At 35.2% G+C, this 19,831-nt stretch overlaps 1 protein-coding gene across 16 annotated transcripts in view; it reads right to left on the bottom strand.

Annotated features, from left to right (window-relative positions):
- LOC145263147 (putative monocarboxylate transporter 5) overlaps positions 1-19,831 on the bottom strand; it is a 643,731-nt gene that overhangs the window by 232,301 nt on the left and 391,599 nt on the right. For 14 of the 16 annotated variants that reach the window (XM_080120122.1, XM_080120130.1, XM_080120134.1 and 11 more), the window contains one exon: positions 5,368-5,452. The exons of 1 other annotated variant lie outside the window; for it this stretch is intronic. In XM_080120122.1, the coding sequence (XP_079976248.1) occupies positions 5,368-5,452 (85 nt within the window). Of the gene's footprint in view, positions 1-5,367; positions 5,453-17,543; positions 17,740-19,831 lie in introns of all 16 variants that reach the window. One more of the 16 variants, XM_080120125.1, reaches the window with a different exon arrangement.

Genomic DNA, 19,831 nt, shown 5'->3' with positions numbered 1-19,831 from the left:
GGTTAATAGGGGTCAGAATCCCAGTGTTAACTAGTTTTTCCAATTCTTTTTCAATTTTTTCCCTCAAAGCGAACGGTACGCTCTGTGACTTTTTGAATATTGGTTTTGCTTCGTCCAGCAATTCGAATTTCGCTTGGGAAAGATTTTTTTAGATCTTTTTGGAATTTGTCAGCTTCAGCCGTTAGGTTTTTAACTTTGTGACAAAAATCACTCAGTGGCGAGCCCCATAATTCAAATTCCTGAATCCAATCGGTCTCGAATAAGTTTGTTGCATTCCTTAGAACAAAAACTTTCAGCTTTTTTGTCATTCTTTTTAGTGACATATTAATAACTACCTCACCCTCAAAATTTATTTTTTCACCAGTTATCGATCTTGCGACTTCATTCGCATTTGTCATCGTGGGCTTTCCTATTCTCTTCCACGTGTGAAAATTTATAATTGATAAATCCGACCCTGAATCGAGCTGCAGTTTACTTCTTTATTTCTGACTCTCACCGTAACATATTTCTTTATGTTCTCTGTTGGTGAAGGGTCCATTTTTGCAGCTTTTACGTAGATCTTGTTTGCTACATTTGTTCTTCAATATGAGGCCTTGTGCTCTGCTCGCTTGCATAGTTCACATGTTATTTTCCTTTGGTACTGACATGCATTGTACCCATGAGGTCCTCCACATTTGCTACAAGGGGTCCTAGGATTTTGTCTATCCTGATTATTTTGTGAAGGGTTCATTTTGCCTCATAATTGGTAATTGTTGGCAGGCGGGCGTCCTTTATTTTTGAAGCATATTTTTTTAATGTGAGCGATACCTGCTTCCTCTATGTTTTGGGAATCTTGCTTCATTACCACAAACCGCTGACAATCTTCAGCCAGTTTCTAAAGTGTCAAATCAGGTTCTAATTACAATTTATTTAGAGAACGACGTCTTATATCAGTGTTTTGTGGCTATCAAACCTTGTGTGAATATTAAGCACTTGAAATTGTCTGCCGTTAATGACGACAATTTGAAATCGTCACAGTGCTTATTAACTATAGATTCAAAAGTTGTATAGTCCTGACTCTCCTTACGTGTAAGATTCATGCATTTCCATCTTTTATGAAAAAGGCTTCTTTTTAGACAGTATAACTCCATTAATAGTCTGACTGCCTCGTCAAACGACAATTCATTGGTTTTTCTTGGTAAAATAAAGTCCACGAATTTGTTATGTTCCGATGTACCTAACTTCCGTAGCAGTAAGCGAACTTTCTTTTGATCCGTCCATGCACTGCAATCAATTTTAAAAAAGGTCTTCAAATCTTCTGAAATATGCCTCAAACATTAGGTCTTCCTCAGGAGCATAGTGAAATTTATCAATAGCTGACCAGATCGCATATTGGGAAAAAGCCGTGCTGGATTCTTCTCTGCTGTCCTTATTCACTAAAACTTGCGTTATCAAATCCATTTTTTTATCTGACTGGTTTTATTGCTCTAAATGTCATTTTTTCAATTCCAATATTTCTTCGTTCATTTCTTTCCTTTCTCTTTCTTGTTTTCACTCAAAGAATTTCATTAATTCTAACTGCTTTTCCAATATTTGTTCGTTCATTTCTTTCTTTTCTCTTCCTTGTTTTTCTTAGAGATATTTTATCAAATTTAATCGTTTCTCTTCGTTTTGTTTCTGTATTGCCAATTGTTTCTCTTCGTTTTGTTTCTGTGTTGCCAATTGTTTCTCTTGCATTGCCAATTGCTCTTTTCAGAACTTTTATTCAAGTTCTGATTGTTGACTTTGTTGGAATTTCGCCATTTCCAAAACTTGTTTTGCGAAATCGTTCATTTTTTTTTTGGACAGTATAGAATTACTTAATATGACAAAATGAGTTTTTTCAGAAACAACCCAAATCGTTTGTTTTGTGAAATCGTTCTTTTTTTTTTTTTTGGACGGTATAGAATTACTTAATATGACAAAATGAGTTTTTTCAGAAACAACCCAAATTTCCTATAGTACCAACTCTATAGAAAAAAACTTTTCAAAATTCGTACCTGGTTATTTAACGAATGTTTCTTTCATATATTTATTTCCTCGTGTGGCAATTTTTCTGAGAAAATAATTCGATATTTGCATTTATACAGAGAGCAGTAGATTTCGTTTGTCATTTTTCAATTTTCATAACGTGTAGGTACTGGATTCAATTCCTTGTTGATCCTACACCTTTTTTTCCTTAAAGAGAATTAGTTACTTATCTGTGAAAGAGAGTTTATAGCATTTATTTAATATTGGCTATTCTTTTCGATTTATGTGCGAAAAAGAATGTCCTTTTTTCGTTAACACTTTATTTGTCGCACTTAGCAACATTGTTTTTTTTTCTTCTTTGACATGCAGTCCTGTCGACCAGTGAAAATTTTATTTTAATCGGATTAAAATCCAACATATTTTTTGTGCGAATACTCGCTTTAGCCAATAAAATAAAATATACTATCATTTACTTTTGCAGGAGTTTTTTTTTCTTTTCCCAACGCTAATGCCTTTTAACTATACGATGTATTAGCGAGACATGCTTTTTAGAACGACAAAGTGATTACTTGTTTTTAAAGGGATGGAAAAAGTTTTTTGTACTTACTGAAAACTTGATCTCGTTAAGTCAATAGTAATAATTCTCCACGCAATTCGTCTTATGAGTTCTGTTTCAACTTGTAGTTTACACTTTTAGTAACTATTTTAACAGCAAGATAAGGCTTTGACGACATCTTTGTAAAATCCTTTTTTCGGCAAGAATTGTTGTCCTTTTTTCTTTATCCCGTATTTGTGGATTTTTACGCTCAAATGTTGTTTTTTCCCAATGTAAACAAGTAGTTTTTACCGTTCTTCACCAAACTTTTAAAAAATAATACTTTTAAAGTTTCGAAATTACCCCGAGTATAAGAAAAAATTATTTCGAATATCCACGTGTGTTTGAATCCTTTTTGTCACCAAATGCTGTCTTCCAATGGCTGTTTTTTTTTAGAGTGAATTCGTTGCCTGAATATTCGTCATTCAATTGTTAGCAATTATTGTAGATTTATCCGGAAAGTTCTTGAATCGTCCTCATCAGCCAATTGTTGTAGACCCGTGCTAGGGGTTACAAATGAAAGAAACCACAAGTAGTATAAAGTGTATAAAATATAATATGTATTTATCATAAATAATACAGGAGCAACTAAAGTGTTATGAGAGGAACGTGTTCGTAGCATGCGGTTAAACATGGTATGAATGTCTCCATTTAGTCTCTGAAAACTGTGGTATTCATAGGACTGGTTGATTCAACTTAGTTCTCAAAATAGGGGTGATTTGTGCCCTACAACAGTTATCATCTGCTTCTCAAGCCTTCTCATTGGCTAAGTGCTTCAGCTTCTCTTGGATGTTAAAGTAAACAATCTGGAGATGGCAATCAAAATATCGGTTTTGTCTGATTGAAAAGTTGTATCAGAACTTAATTTCGTAATCAAAAGTTTTTAAAATGTTTTATTTCATTGTGTTTTAGATTTCAATAAATTAAAAGTAAATAAATAATTAAAAGTAAATAAATTAATTAATTAAAAGTAAATTAATTAATTAAAAGTAAATAGATAAAGAATTAAAAATAAATAAATTAATTAAAAGTAAATAGATAAAGAATTAAGATAAATTAATTAATTAAAACAAAATTAATTAATTAAAAGTAAATAAATAAACTAATTAAAAATAAATTAATAAATTAAAAGTAAATAAATAAAGAATAAAAATTTAATTAATTAATTAAAAATAAATTTATTAATTCAAAGTAAATAAATAAATTAATTAAAAAATAAATAAATTAATTAAAAGTAAATAGATAAAGAATTAAAAATAAATAAATAAATTAATTAATTAAAAGTAAATAAATAAATTAATTAATTAAAAATAAATAAATAAATTAATTAAAAATAAATTAATTAATTAATTATAAATAAATAAATTAATTAAAAATAAATAAATTAATTTATTAAAAATAAATAAATGAATTAATTAAAAATAAATAAATTAATTATAAATAAATAAATTAATTAATTAAAAGTAAATTAATTAATAAAAAATAAATAAATTAATTAAAAGTGAATAAATGCAATCCAAATAGAAATTGACACCACTCCTTTTCACCGATGATGTAATTCACGCCATCTCTTCACTTTGGTGTGATCTCTCTGTTGCCAAACCCTCGACTCACTGTTTTCCCAATTCGTCCTTCTTCTTAATGCCCTTAATTCTTTCAGGTGCAAATTAATTACTTTATGTTTTTAAACCAGATGATCTTTAAAGACCATTTTACATTAAATAAACTCGTGCATCTCTAGTGCTCTATACATGGCCAAACAGAACTAGCCTTTCCTACATGGTCAGATGCAACTAACCTTTCAAACACGGCCAGACTTAATGATCCTTCACTACAACACCAAACACAACTAGTCCTCATTACATGGCTAGGCACAATTAGCCCTCACTATACAGCCAGACACAACTCACTCTTACTACATGGTCAAACACAACACGCCCTCTCTACATGGCCAGACACAATTAGCCCCCACTACACGGCCAGACACAACTAGCCCTAGAACACACCCAGATATAACTAACCCACAATACACGGGCAGGCACAACTAACCCTTACTACATGCCCAGATGCAACTAGCCCTCAGTACACATCCAGATACAACTAGTTCTTCAAATGTGGTCAAACATAGCTAGCCTTTCAAACCTGGACAGACACAACTAGCTCTTCAAATAGAGTCAGTGTAGCTAGCTTTTCACACATGGCCAGATATAACTAGCCCCCACTACATGACCAGATGCAATTAGCCCTCCATATATATATAAACATAACTAACCGTGAGTTGTTGATTTTAACCACAAAAAAATGAAATCAAATTATAAAGTCCAATTCTCGAATCATAATGAACACTTCTCCATAATATGACGACATCAATTCTAAAAATGTTTCGAATTGTATAACCTTTACTTTCTCGACACAATAGTTTGTTCTAATCTAAATAGAAATTGACAACATTCCCTTACACTGACGCCATAATTCACATCACCTCTTAACTTCAGTGGATCATTGTGCTGACAACCAATCGATCCACTGTTCTCCCCAAATGCAGCTCATTCCTTCAAATGCAAATTAGTACTTTATATTTTTAAACCACAATAAATAAAACATTCATTCAATTCTCGTAAAATCCCACAAACGTGCAATCTTGTATTATTATTCCGTTACAGTACATATAAGAACAATTAAAATCATAATCTCGAGTTCATGGCTGAAAACAAGAGTACACAGAGAGTGCTCATTCATTTCCGGGCAATGCCAGGGATGCTTCCTAGTAATAATATACTTACCTAGGAGAATAATCCAAGCCCATCCTCGGTCAACATAAGATGATCCAGATGAAATTTCTTTGGTCATTTTAATTAATGATTTTAACTGAATAAATAAATAAAAATATACAATTCAATGAAAAAGAAATAAAAAATACAAAACTTATATTATTGTACATTAGGACCCTATATTAGTCTCCCCCCAAAACACACACACACACACACACACACACACACACACACACACACACACACACACACAAAAGGATTCTACTTGTGTAAACACCTTCATGATCTGTCCCCCCCCAAAAAAAAATTAAAAATATGTTAGAATTTAGAGAAGCGTTTCAGTTTAGCATTTAATGTAAAATGATCACTCACTTTTTGACCAAGTAGTGTTTTAATGGCATATAAACATTTACTGGTTTTAGTTAAATCTTTTTTTTTTTTTTTTTTTAATTTTAGTTGTCTGTTGCCACCTGAACTTAGTGTTAGGATTATGGAAGGGAAATATATTTTTATTCATTTTTTCCATTGATAAGTTTTTAGGCTATTTCATAGACATCGTTGTCCTTTGACATTTGTCATGCGCATGCATCAGAGATGTTCATTTCATTGCACATGATCTTTATTAGCCGCTTTTAAAATGCTATCCAGTTAAAAACTTGTGATCTGGATGTAGGCGGTCATTTTATGTTATATGTATATGTGAAACTGATCCCCCACTCTAAATTTTAAAATAAATTCTTTTAGTATGCTTACATGTTCTATAAAAAAACAACAGAATCTCAGTTTTTACTTGGGGGGAATGATCACTTCGCCATGACAAAACCCTCAAATTATTTATCAAATAGTCTAATTTTTGACATGCTTCATGAATTCTTAAAATCTCAGCATATTTTGATAAGAAAGTAGTTTTAATTTAAAATGTTACATCATAATGTTAGATATTCTAGTGGGTAGGTTGGCTAGTACAAATATTAGTGCATATTAACAATTATGTAAGAAGTGCTATATAGAAAAGGTAAGAAAAAATTAAAGGTTTATCCTGATTGGAAGTTATACCGTGAGGATAAAAGTCTATAGAAGTGAGCGAATGTGACGTCATATGTCCAGAAGCGATGGAATCCTGGTATTAATTTTGAATCCGTCTTGAAGAAGCGACCAAGAACAAAGAATGATCTGATAAAATAATATCCGTAAAATGAGCCTAACCCTTCTCTCTCTTATTTTGCTTAAAAAGATTTTTCTAATTTAGTAATTGATCACCACTTATCAAAACAAAAAAGCAACTCGAGGACAAGAGCTAATCATATTGTCAATCAGGACGCTGAACTATGAGGACTGGAAGAAATTGCAACTTTGAAACGATGTAATTATTTTGAACATTATTGACAGCGTGTGCCTCAAATAAATCCTTCATTCGCTAAAAAAAGTGTTGTTAAATTAATTGCATAATTATTGTATTAGTGGGTTAGGGTTGACCAAAACAAGCTAGCTAGTGCATCTTACGAAGAAAAGAGGTCTAGAAAAGGTCAATAGAGTTACTCCAACTGAAAGTCATACCCTGGGAACACTAAGCATAAAGCATTAATTGTTTGGAAAATGCTTGGAAAAGCAAAAAGATGTAATAATTTCAAATGAGAGTTCATCGGCTTAACATTCACAGGCAACATGAATAGGAACAAATGCATAGAAGACATTGCCAAGACTGCTACAAAGAAGGTGGGCCGTTTCTACTGCATCAGAAAAATAATCACACATGAAAGTATCTTAAATCTCTACAAAGCCACCATTCACCCTTGCATCGAATATTGCTGCTACCTATGGGGCGGTGCATCAGTCACTAATCTCTCTCTATTAGATAGGGTCCAAAATAGAGTCTGTAATCAAATAGGTCCTGCACTGTCAACCAAGCTCCAACCCCTGCTCCATCACTGCAATGTCCCTCTCTATAGTCTGCTTTCCTGACTGTACTAGGATGCAGAAATTTAAATGTAAAGTAAACAAACATCTTGCTGCTTCACTCTCTAGTTAAAGTGTCCCTGTTGGTATTATCTCTAATCCACAGTACGCCTCAATTGGCCTTGTTTGGAGTGAAAGCTGGCAATGACCAAAATCTTTCTGATTCTCTGTCTTCCGGCCTTGAGTGCATGGTACAATGTAGAAAAATATGGCTGGTCACTTATTTAATGCAACCAAAAACAAGTTTCTATCTTTTTACCACCAATGTTCTTATTCTCACTTGACCTCAATTGAAATGAATGGCTCTTGTCTTAAAGAAGCACTCTACTTTGACAAGATTCTGGAACTGACCTTCACTCCTGGCCTGAAATTGAAGACTTACATTGGATGCGTTGCCAAAGTCGTCGGAAAAATGGTTGAATCATTCTACTGCTTCGAAAGGTATTTCAGTCCTCATAAAATCATCTACCTATATAAGAGCCAAATACATCTTAAGATGGAGTACTGTTGCCACATTTGGACAGGAGCTGCTAAGAATACCTTTTCCTGTCTTGACAGGGTACAAAATCAGCTTTGAAATCTAGTGAGGCTCTTTTCTCTGCCTTACTTCCTCTTTCTCATAGAGAATGATGTAATTAATTCAAATGTGATTGGCAGCAGCATTTAACTCGAAATAACCATATCATTCTTTAAAAGAGTATTGTTAAATTAATTGCATTAGAAAAATACATTGTTCAAAGAAAGTAGGCTTCCTCTATCAGGCTACAAAACGTCTCACACCAATATCTTCTATCTCTAAAAAGCCATTATTCACCCATGCATGAAATATTATTGCCCATCTGGGCTGGTGCACTAACCACAAGCTTCTCCCACTTAGACAAATAGTAAAAAAATATGAATTTCTTACTTAATAAGTGCTGGACTGTCTGCCAAACTCCAACCCCTGTAGCATCACTACAGTGTTGCATCCCTGTGCTTGTTTTACAAGCCTAAAACTAAACAGACTTCCATAAGCAAAGTTTCTTTCCAAAATCTATCTGTTTGTGGAACATAATATCACAAGGCAACATTCTAGTTGACCATAGCATTGTCATTTTCAAGTCTAATGTTAACAAATTCTTACTAAGCCGTCCTTTTCAATAATCTAATTCAAACCAGTCTCAACCATTGTTACCGATCCTCATGTTGTTTAACTGGCCTTATAACATTAACGCGTATCCTCGAGTAGCCTATAGGCCTTGGTAAGTGGTGACTCATTAACACATTAAAAAAGAAAACTTCCAAGGAATATGCTTTGATTAACTTACCTCTTCAATCTAAATACTCCCGACTCTCCCAGCTAGCAGCAAAATAACATCCCTTCCCCTTCTCTGTGAAGATCTTTTAGTATGGAGGTATTTGGAATTCCCTCCTTGTTTCCTGTTTCCCCAACTGTACCAACATGCAGAAATTTAAGTGCAATGTGAACAAACATTTTGTTACCCAACTACTTATCCAGGTTGTCCTATTAAGAATCTGGCCTCTATCACAGTAGTTCTTTACGTTTCAATGGCAATATGCCTTGTTTCAGATAACATTTGTCTGTGAGTGTCTTGTTACTTTCAACAATTCTAATCATTCAATTGATAGGGGAATTCTAAGTGGTGAGTTGTGTAACAAGATGTTTGTTCACATTACATTTAAAGTTCTGCGTATTGGTGCAATCCAGGGAAACAGGTTGGGGATTCCAAAGGTAAACAGTGCTAGGGAAGAAGCTATTAGAGGAAAAAGTTTTCTGGGATCTGGGGACTTCTACACTGAAGATGTGGGATTTTGTTGCTAATCAGGTTGATCAGGACTATTTCTGCTGAGTGTATACAGGTGCAGTAAGTTTATTAGAGAACGTTCTGTGGAAGTGTTTGGGGGGAAAAAACGCAGAGATGCAACATTGCAATGACGGAATAGAATGGAAACTTAGTCAACAGTTTGAGACCTATTTGATTAGAGACTCTTTTTAGAACTTTTTCCATGCACCAGCCATTCATAGGTGAATTGTGACTTCATAAAGGTATAGGATATTGGCAGGTGATATCTTCTAACTATATGATGGCAGCAAACTCTTTCTTGAGTATTGCTTAATACTTAATTTACTTAATATATCTTCAACTCAAATGATACAGACATGAGCAGCACTTGCAGCACGTGCTGGGCAGTCATAGAAATGAACCTTCTACAGTCCTGAACATCCGCTGATGACTGGATCCAGGTTATGGTTCCCTGAACACCTGCCAGGCCAGACCCTGGAAGTTACAGAGCCTTTATTGCCATTGATGCCCATATCTGCATCAGTCCTCATTGAATGCCTGTTTTCTGTTTCAGGCTACAGCCAGCCATTTTGTTATCGAGATACACACTAATGTTAAAATGTGTATTCCATTGCATATCAAGTAATGCCTGTGCTTGAACTTTTTATAGTGAGGAATAATTTTGCACCGAGACAATCCCACTCTCCGAACAACTGCCACATTGAACCAAAAAGAAGAGTAAGTCAACATCATTGGATGCAGCAGCCGCCGCAGGTTTTATATCAGGGGTTTCCTTCTCCTAGAGAGGTTGCGTTCATCACGGCTTACTCCTCCGACGTCCAGTGAATAACGTCACTGTATTCAGCCGTTCTTAGTGCTTGGCTGTCACTCTGATTAAGGCCCTGAAGCTTGAGGGTCAATTCATCAGCGATGTGATGTATAGTGAAGTCATCAACCCTAATTTCGATGGTCAGACTTTCAACAACGTGCAGTCAAGTGAGAAGAAAGCAGAGCAGTTTGGTCGGTTTTCAAGTTCAGTAACCAACCCTAAGTTTAGTGGTCAGACTTTCAGCAACATGTAATCTAGTAGACAGCAAAACAAGGCTTCTCAGCCCAGTCCAGTAGGGTATCTCTCTGTATTCTGACTCAGGCTGACAGTCTCTGAACCTAGGGGTCATAACTCCACCCTTCTTACCAATAGGATTTAACTTCAAATTATGAATAATACAGTATTGTTCTAACTTCTTGCCACGTTTACTGGTTCTAACATGTGGGGATCCGATCATTTTTTATCAGAAATGGTCAGCAGATTTACCACATGCTTTTTCTTTTTGTCTTCATTTATTTTTCAACTTTGCCATACAGAAGCTCTTTCTCACCATTTGGACCGGCCCCCGTATTCATAATTCTTCATTGAATTTTTATCAGCAGCTGTTTTAATTAACTATCACTGCAGCTTTCTTGTTTAAGAATTTGGTTAGCGATCATTTGGCACCGATCGTTCTGCGCCATATCTCATTCTGCCCATAATTATTGTCTGAATAACAATTCGCTATTGTTTATTCTTGTTTCAATATCGGTCAAGGATATAATGTCCCTTGTCTGGACACAACTCTTGTGACAAGACCACCTTGCCTAAACAAGAGTTATAATTTGATTATCACCAATCTTTGAAAAGTGATTTTACTATCAAATAATTAACTTTCCCAAATTTTTGGGAAAGCCAATTTATCGCCAAATTACATTTTCCAAATCCTCAAAAAGTGACAATATTTCTCTTCCTTTTTATTATATAGGTCAATATTCAACAAGGTCACTTTGGGAAAGAAACAGGCTATTTTGCTATCAATCCAGGGTTTTTATGTCTTCCATAAGTATTTAACACAGTTTCCATTTTTCTCTTTTCTTTCCTTTCTCTTTCTGTTCTTTTCTCTTCTTTCTTTTCCACCCTCTGAATTTTGACATTTGTTTCCGTTTTTTTTTTTCAACCTGTCAATATCGTCACATCTATATAAGAGACAGATGCATCCCAAGATAGAATACTGCTAAAAAATTCTTTGCTCTTGATAGAATTCAGAATCAAATTCGAAATTTAGTTGAGGATAATCTCTTCCATTCCTTACAGCGTTTTTCTCACAAAAGAGACATTGTTAGTCTTTCTCTACTCTATAATTATTTCCATAGAATGTGCTCGACTGATTCCTCATTATAAGACTTTCAGAGCAAGAATTCATCTTCTACCACAACAAAGAAAAACTTCTCTTTCTTCCTCAGAAAACTTACCATCAAATGAAATTTCCGCAAAGAGCTTTTTCACAAAAGCTTCCTGTATGCGGAACACATTGTCACAGGACTGCATCACCACAAATTATAACTTGGTCTTCTTCAAAGCTAATGTTAACAGATTCCTATAAAGAACGGTATCGACAAATATTAAAATCACCCCCATAACAAATAAACTTTTTTCATTCCAGTCATCATTTTCAACCCTCTCATAATATTCTTCATCATTCAGCTGACAGTCTGTTAGGAACAACATAAAAATAATAGAATAAAATACACATAAAGACAGTGAGTCATGTATGATAACCATTAGGCCAGCTTGACACGGTCTTTACAAAGTGTTTTCAAACCTACTTATTCTTAGCATGTCATGTGAACGACTCAAGCATGCGCATTCGTAAATCAGTTGACAAACAGATAAAAATCCGATGACCCACACATACCAATTTTTCAATTTTGGCCTCTTAGCAGACCTTTTTTCGGATGAACACTGATTAAAACGTTTTCCACGTGTCTAAATACCCTATATACAAAATTTCAAGTATGTAGATCAAATATTCATAGAGTATATAGGTTGAGAAGTGTCCTCACACACATTCTCCCTTTTATAGATGTTTACATTACCTAGTTTGATGAACTTGTCATTTTTGCAGATCAAGATGTTAAAAACGTTACCGTTATTTTGAAAAATAAAAATGCTAAGAAAATCCTTAACAACATTAAAAGGGTAAATTTAGGTACATAGCATGGACCGTAGTCTTTAGTTGCGTCTTAGTTATTGTGCTATTATTTACATTCATAATACAACGAATGCATGTATGTCTGCTTTTTTTTTTTTTAATTTTCTTCCTTTGAAGATTGTAACATTGGGTATGGGGCAGCCAAACCAGCTGTCAACATTGCCCTGCTTTTTATTGAAACCAACCGAGAGCTCTTTTTAGTATCCTCGTTGTTCCCTTAAGTGCAATTGTCTGAATCTCTTTTGCACTTGGTTTACCAGGAATATTAGTTAGATAGGACTTCAGGTTCTTCTTCATAACTCCCTAAGATTCCAGTTTCTTTTCATATCATACATGAGACCTTGATATTTAGTCTGTTTCACCCTGTGCAAACCTTTTCTAGTCTCACACAAAAACACGCGTTCACATCTCAAGCTATATTACTTGTCATATACATACACGCACACAAACATACGCGTGCACGTCCACACACGTACATATATTCACGTTTGCGTATATACACTCACTTCCCCTTCAAAGGAAATCAATACATGTGCAAAAGACCACCGGAAACAACTATAAAAGCAAGAGAAATAAGCTGCTTCTTTCTTTTTGGACCAGCTTCCGAGCTGAACGGTCTACGGACCAACAGTGTGCCTTTTCGGCAGGTGCACACCCGTGCGTCTCACGCCACTTGCTACTATATGTGGGGCAAAGAGCTAACAAACAGTACGTACACTTTATACGCTTTCTATTTCCATAACCTGGACTGACTTTCTTTCTCTCTCTCTATCTACAACTGGTGCCTGGGAATACCTCCGCGTAGCTGACTGCTAACATGGCGCACAGCTTTACTGATGCAACCCTCTATCTTTTTCTTTGTCTACACGCTGGACTGTCATTCCCATTTCCACTACATTGCTCACTCCTTTTTCCACGCGCAGACATGAACACGTGTTATATCTAAAATATTCATTCTTTCAACAGTAAATAAACGACACGTTTATTTTATCCAGCAATTGAGTTTTTGTTTCCTTCATTCCATTCGTTTCATTATTTTCTTTTGTAACGGGATTAGGACATATATATCCTAGTCCTCTACAACCCTTTCAGCTCTGTTAAGACCTCCATCATTTTTATCAGTGTGTGTATATTCATGTGACAGAGTAGCCATTTGTGTGTGTGTGTGTGTTTTTGTTTCAGTTTCATTCAGTCAAAATTCTTAGAAATCAAGGGGGCCCCCTACCTCGGGCTAACATTGAACTCTATATGAAATGCATAGATATTCGAGTATTCCATTAAAGTTCTTTATCTAACAAACACGGAGTAAAGAAATTGAAAACATAATTTTCCTCTCCCCCTAATTGATCATTTTAATATGTTATAGTTTATCTTTCTTTTTAGTCTCCTGGTCTTACTGGATTCTAGAACAAAAATTCATCTATTCTGGTGGAGTTTTCAGCTTCGTGCTGATACTTGAGGTAACATCGCTTGGAAAAAATGCACCATTCCTCGTAAAAGCTAGTGTGGAGATCTTATTTGAGCTGTGAATACTATGTGATACTGAATGCTTGATCAGGGTTTACTTCTAGGAAAAAGTGTCCTCTTGCACAGAGACTCGGGTATAATGTCTAGTATGCATGTGTGTGTTGAGCTGAGAAATTAATTTCGCTTCTCCAAGCCCACCAGAGCGAGAGAAGCAGAAACGTGAGATGTTAACAGTGTGCTGATTTTTGCTTCAACTATTTTACTCAATGAAAGATCTGATATGCTACGATCATTTACCGAGGAGAGTTATTTGGTGTGTCCGTGTCATGGAAACGATTCTGGAATGATTATTTCATCCTGGCATGACATCAGCTCCCGGGTGTTAGACACAATCAAATGATAGGCACATCCCTTTAAATCAAGGGGTCGATTTAGCGTCGGTTATAACCAGCTGGTAGGTCTGGTTGTAGAGTCTTTGTTGTGTTGTTATGGGCAGCACCCACCGTTGGCATTAAATGGCAGAGACCGCTTCTCTGCTGCTGAAAATTAACACTTGTATAATACAGGGTGGAACACTAAATTTGTTGCCCTAAAGAAAACAATATTACAGCTTTATTCTAAAACTTTTATTGAAAAAAAATCAATGCAGGTAACTTGATTATGTAGTAGAACTGACATCTATTCAATATAGCCACCTTCAGCCTCAATCAATAACTGTGAACATGCCTTTTCCACAAGTGCCAGCAGAAGCTCAGCCAATACTCGGCAGATGGTGGCGATCAAGCTGGCTTTGATGTTGTGGGAAGTCATGTTGGTGATGTTCTCGGTGTATGACTAAACATTGGTTGGGGAGGAGGAAAGCCAGTGAGAGAAGCCTGGATCCTCCTTCTGAAGCCTGGATCTTGTGGGTCAGCGCAGAGTTCTGCTGTCACCACAGAGTCTGCCAGCGGTTACCTGATTGCACCAGGGGATCACCGCACTCTTCAGCTACATTTTGATGTTGACTTTTAAGCTGACTTCGAAGATGTGAAGTGGCATGATGTGGCCCTCACTTGAAACCACACTAAAGACTATAACCGTGACTGGAAACTTAGTTGAGCTGTGCCCTAAAGCATTGAACCGTCTGAATTTGCATGTTGAGGGTGCTGGCAATGGTCCTGTGGTCATAACGTGATAGAGAGCACGAATTGTACAGCAGTGCATCTCCGATCTCACTTGTTGAACATTCTGTCACTTTCAAACATGATAGAAAGCTCTTATTGCTGTTGGGATTTGTACACAACTGACTAACTAGCAGATGGTCTACAACAAAAAAGAAAACTGGTTTTCACCAAATGGAAATGGAATCATGTCGTCTTTTCTATGGCGACAATTTTATAGTTCCACCCTGTATACTGGAGAGAATAAGCAAACAAGGGATCTTTTTTATAAAAATATAGATTCTTTTATTGTAACACTGGTAAAGTATACTTAAATTGATCTGTGGCATGACGCCAACGGCTGATGCAAAACTTCTATGCGTCAGTTACGCATAGAATCCAAACTTGGACTGTCTTTCAATACAATTCAATTTTCTTCTCTTTCTTCATTGAAAAAGAGAGAAAAGGAGTGAAGAGAGAAAGAGAGAGAGAGGAAGAGAAATATACGTTTTAACGCACATGTTATGTTATTTTACAAATACAGATGTCAGCATTTATTGGGGTCTAAGACGATTTCGACTCAACAGAGTTTTGTAAATAGCTGTCAGTCTAACCTGGCTGATATATTCTGACATTTTGAAAATCACACAGCACCTGCATGAAATGTGAACACTTCCCCACGAGAACAGTACCCATCTGGTAAAAGGACCCCGAATATGAGGAGTAAGGGCTCCCCCAAAAGGGTTTCTCATCCATTATGCAAAACTTAAATAATGAGTCATGGGTTCAAAATTGATGATTTAATTTTTGTGTGTCAAAAGTGATTTTAAGTGCAGAAGATGGTTTGATGTACGGCAGATGGAATTGGAAACTAATTTACGTGATTGCTATTTTTGCCTTTTGTAACTATTTCTTCTTTGTTTAAAAAATGTAATTTCTCTTCGCTTGTATAATTTCGGACGTGTTGTAATCCCTATAATAGGTCTGGTATAAATGTTCATCTAAACTATCAATATGTTTCATTCGTTAACCGTGTTTTTATCTTTTTCATTCACAATTGTATAGTTAAGATATGGAAACATTACATAATTGATGTAATTGTATAGTTAAGATATGGAAACATCACATAACGAGGAATGGCAACAGAACACAAGTGTTTGGTTATTCATCTATGATGTGAGATCTTTTATTGCCATGACAGTGCACTCCTCTCCTCCACCCATGGAGAGCTCGGGTCAAGGATACATAACTCAGCATTAAGTTAGCAACAACAAAAACAAAAACAATTTAATACGTGCTAAATGGTGACATAACATCTATCTTTGTGTATTTTTCTAATTCACAACTTATAAATAGGTTACATGCACAAGTCTTGGCATATTTCCAAAGATGTAACAGTTGTTGAAGCCAGGATTCACGCTATAAACTCTAAGTCAGAGGCAGGCATACTAGTTTGTTAGTGCGTGCGTACGTAAAAATATCTTGATGGGCGAGGAATATGCATGAGGGGTGTGGGTGGGTGGAAAAGCTAATGTAATTCGGTTTAAAGGTATTTTTTATAAAAATAAAACAAAATCAAGATCAACAAGCCCAGAAGAGTAAAGTCCAATTATAAAATGAAACAAAGAAACAAACAAAAAACGTATATTTTAAAGATACGGCCATTTAATATGCACGTTTAAAAATGAAATTAAGGGAAGTTTTTCGCACCAGTTTTGGGGTTTTACTTTAAAGTGTTTTGTAATGAGAGAATTATTTTAGAGATGGGCCGAATTCAGAGAAATATTTTCAGTGAAAAGGTTTTTCAGATTTTATAATCAAATGTGAAAAAAACAAGAAACATGTCATACGGTAAACAAAACAAAATAATCAGTTTAGAAGGCATATATCCACAAAAAGATATTTTATATACGTTTAAAATGGAAGGTTACAGCAATAAGAAAACCATAGAATGTTCGTGAATATTTTCAGAGTCCTTGTAAAAACAAAAGTAATTCATTAGTTAAGACATTGAAGAAGTTTGAACCGATCAATTAAGAGTCCTGCATTACAGGAGTTAAAAAATCGTTTTCAAAACTTCTCTGCTTAATTAAATAAATTATAATTATAATTCATTAAAAGTTATTTATAATAGTTAATATTGTTTGTTTATCATATTAGAAAAATAGTTCAGTGATAAAGTTTGGGAATATTTTAATTGATGAGTTGTTTTAAATAAGTGGACGACATTAAGGGATTCAAGCATGTCATTGTGTGTGTGTGTTTGTGTGTGTGTGTTTGTGTGTGTGTGTGTGTGTGTGTGTGTGTGTGTGTGTGTGTGTGTGTGTGTGTGTGTGTGTGTGTGATGCTTTGATTGTGTGAGTATGCGAGTGACAGTGTGTGATTATGTGAGTTGAGGATTGCGGTTATTTAGGAGACGTAGCACTGTCTGAATTTTTGGTCTCAACTGTTTATTGAAATAAAATTTGGTTCCTTTAAAGGGTTTACGTGACTCACAGAAAGACCAATGCGATTAAATTTAGAAAGTTCTTTGATTAGTTTAAATATAATTATTTTTCATTAATTCAAGCCCACGCGAATTTGGTGCATAGAAACGTGTTACTTTGATTTTGGACAACGAAGAGTAGTTCAATCGGTAATGTCACTAAATTTAGTATTAAATTGATTACAAGAAAATAATTCTATGTAGGCATTGAAAACGGATTTTATGTTATATATTATTACATAAGGTATCATTTAGGGTTAAAGTTTATTTCATTTTAAGCATCTGAATTCGAGAAATGTATGCATTAAATCTGTAAATATTGCTAAATACTAACATGGATAGACGCTTCATATCGAAAAGACAAAACGGCGTAAAAGGAGAAACTTCTTCACTATTTGTTATTCGGTTCGTTTTGTGTTCCATTTTGTCTTTTCACTCGACAAGGTCAAGGTCGTTAGGCTCGATAGAAAGTGTCTACAAGTGTCGGAAATTTATCCTCTTTCAGATAAATTCGATGCGAATATAACGGCCTGGAAAAAAAATAAGAGCATGAAAATAAAAAAAAGGGGGGGGATAAAAATGAAAATAAAGGCCTTGTTTCAAAACGAAGAAGAGATTTTATTTACAATAAAGTTGCAAATATTTCCCTTTGCGGACATTAAATTCAAAGAACGCCAATTATAATGAAAAAAAATACGCTGGTTCTTATATTGAAAATGTTGTATGAACAAACGAATACGATATCATATTTCAAATAGTAGTTCCTAATCACACTCTCATATGCAATAAATTTAGGAACGTACTCACAAATTGATGTCAGTCAGGCGTGTGCCTGTTCCTTTTCGCAATTTAAAGTCTTTTTAAAAATTTACACTCCTTCCATTTACGTGCAAACCGTAGCCATGTAAATAAGTCCTTAGTAGTTTGCTTTCAACGCGTCCAGGGTATTCTTGCCGGGTTTTCTTCTTTGAAGGAGGCTCATCAAAATTCCATTTCTGCGCTGGGCAATAAATCTGCATCCACTCTCCACGTCGCCAGAATTCCAAAAGAGGCCGAATTTCGCGCTGGGCTCATGACGTCATCAAGGAGCTAGCATTTCCCTGTTCTTCAAATTAAAGGGAGTTTCGACAAACCCAAAATATACGAAATTAAGAATCATAAGATACGAAATACAGAAAATCAAATATAAGAACCAGAATAAAAATATAATAAAAGTAAACGGTACAAAAAAATTATTGGGACAAAAAAATTCCAACACAAGACGGCAATGTTCCTTAGAATTTAAGCAATATTTACATATGTATTTGTCAAGTTAAGATGTGTAAAATAAAATAAATGTTTACTCTAAATGACTCCTCATGTAATAATATTTTACATAAAGACATTTTAAATGCATACACAGAATTATTTTCTCGTAATCAACTCAATATTAGATTTACTGACATTACTGTATATGCAGAAGAATAAATACGGCTTGCCAGTCAATTTAATGGTGACTGAGCTGTAATCAACATGTACCTGTGTCTTGTCTGTTTTTCGCAACTTGACACCTGCGAGCCGGGAGACCCACAATATCATATCTGGCGAAATCTTTTGTGAGGAACTCAGACCACAAATTTTCAGAAATATTAATAATGGCCAGCGGCGGTTTATGTGTTTGCCCACGTTTCAGTGTATATGCAGACGAGATCACGACCACCGTTCACTGGAAAAAATGGATAGACAAGCTGGAGAATCTGTCTGTTGCTGTGGACATCGACAATGACAAAAAAGGAAAGCAATCCTTTTTTATTATGCATGAGATGAAGTTTTCGATATATTTCATAATTTCACAGACCAGCAAAAGAAATAGGTGCAACCACCGTCTCAGACGACGGTTCGATATTATAGAACAAGTATGGAGCTACAAAAATGTCGTTGACTGAGCATTTACATCTCCAAAAAATACTTTGTATGAAATCTTTAAGTTTCGATGGGCCATGCAGAATCCGGATGAAAATCTAGACTTCTACTATGTACGGTTACAAACTCCATGGCCTCCACGTGCGATTTTGAAAATACTGAGATAATTCTACATTGAAATAAGTTCTGGATGAAGCTAGAGCGATTGAACTGGCTCACACATGTGCTACATACATGGAATGGAATGAATTGCACACGCTTTATAACAGTGAGAACCACACGCATCGTACGCACAAGAATACTGACAAAATAGCACCAACAGTAGAAAAGACAATTGTTTTAGTTCCTGGTAGTAAAAAAGCCACTGTGACACCTCAAATAACTAACCACGTGATGGACAAAAAAGAATGATGGACAACAGACCTGCTACTATTGTGGGTACTCTCCAACGCACCCGACATGTCCAGCTCGAGGAAAAGAGTGTAAAAACTGCCACAAAAAGAACTATTTTGCGAGAGTATCCAATGCTAAGATGGTAAAAGAAATTTGTTCCACCAATCCTCCTGCATACCCTTCTACGTATAGTGATGAGTTTGTATACTCAGTTAATTTTACGTCACCTAAGGCACCGAAAGTTATCGCCCTTGTGAATAATTCCCAAGCAATTTTCGTTTTAGACACTGGTACTAGTGGACACTGGACGTGTATACGATGGTCTAA

This window comes from Euprymna scolopes, chromosome 38 (assembly GCF_053919585.1).
Source record: "Euprymna scolopes isolate OS-2025 chromosome 38, ASM5391958v1, whole genome shotgun sequence".
Taxonomy (NCBI): domain Eukaryota; kingdom Metazoa; phylum Mollusca; class Cephalopoda; order Sepiida; family Sepiolidae; genus Euprymna; species Euprymna scolopes.
Note: the sequence above shows the minus strand (reverse complement) of the source record. Positions and strands in the feature narration are given on the sequence as shown.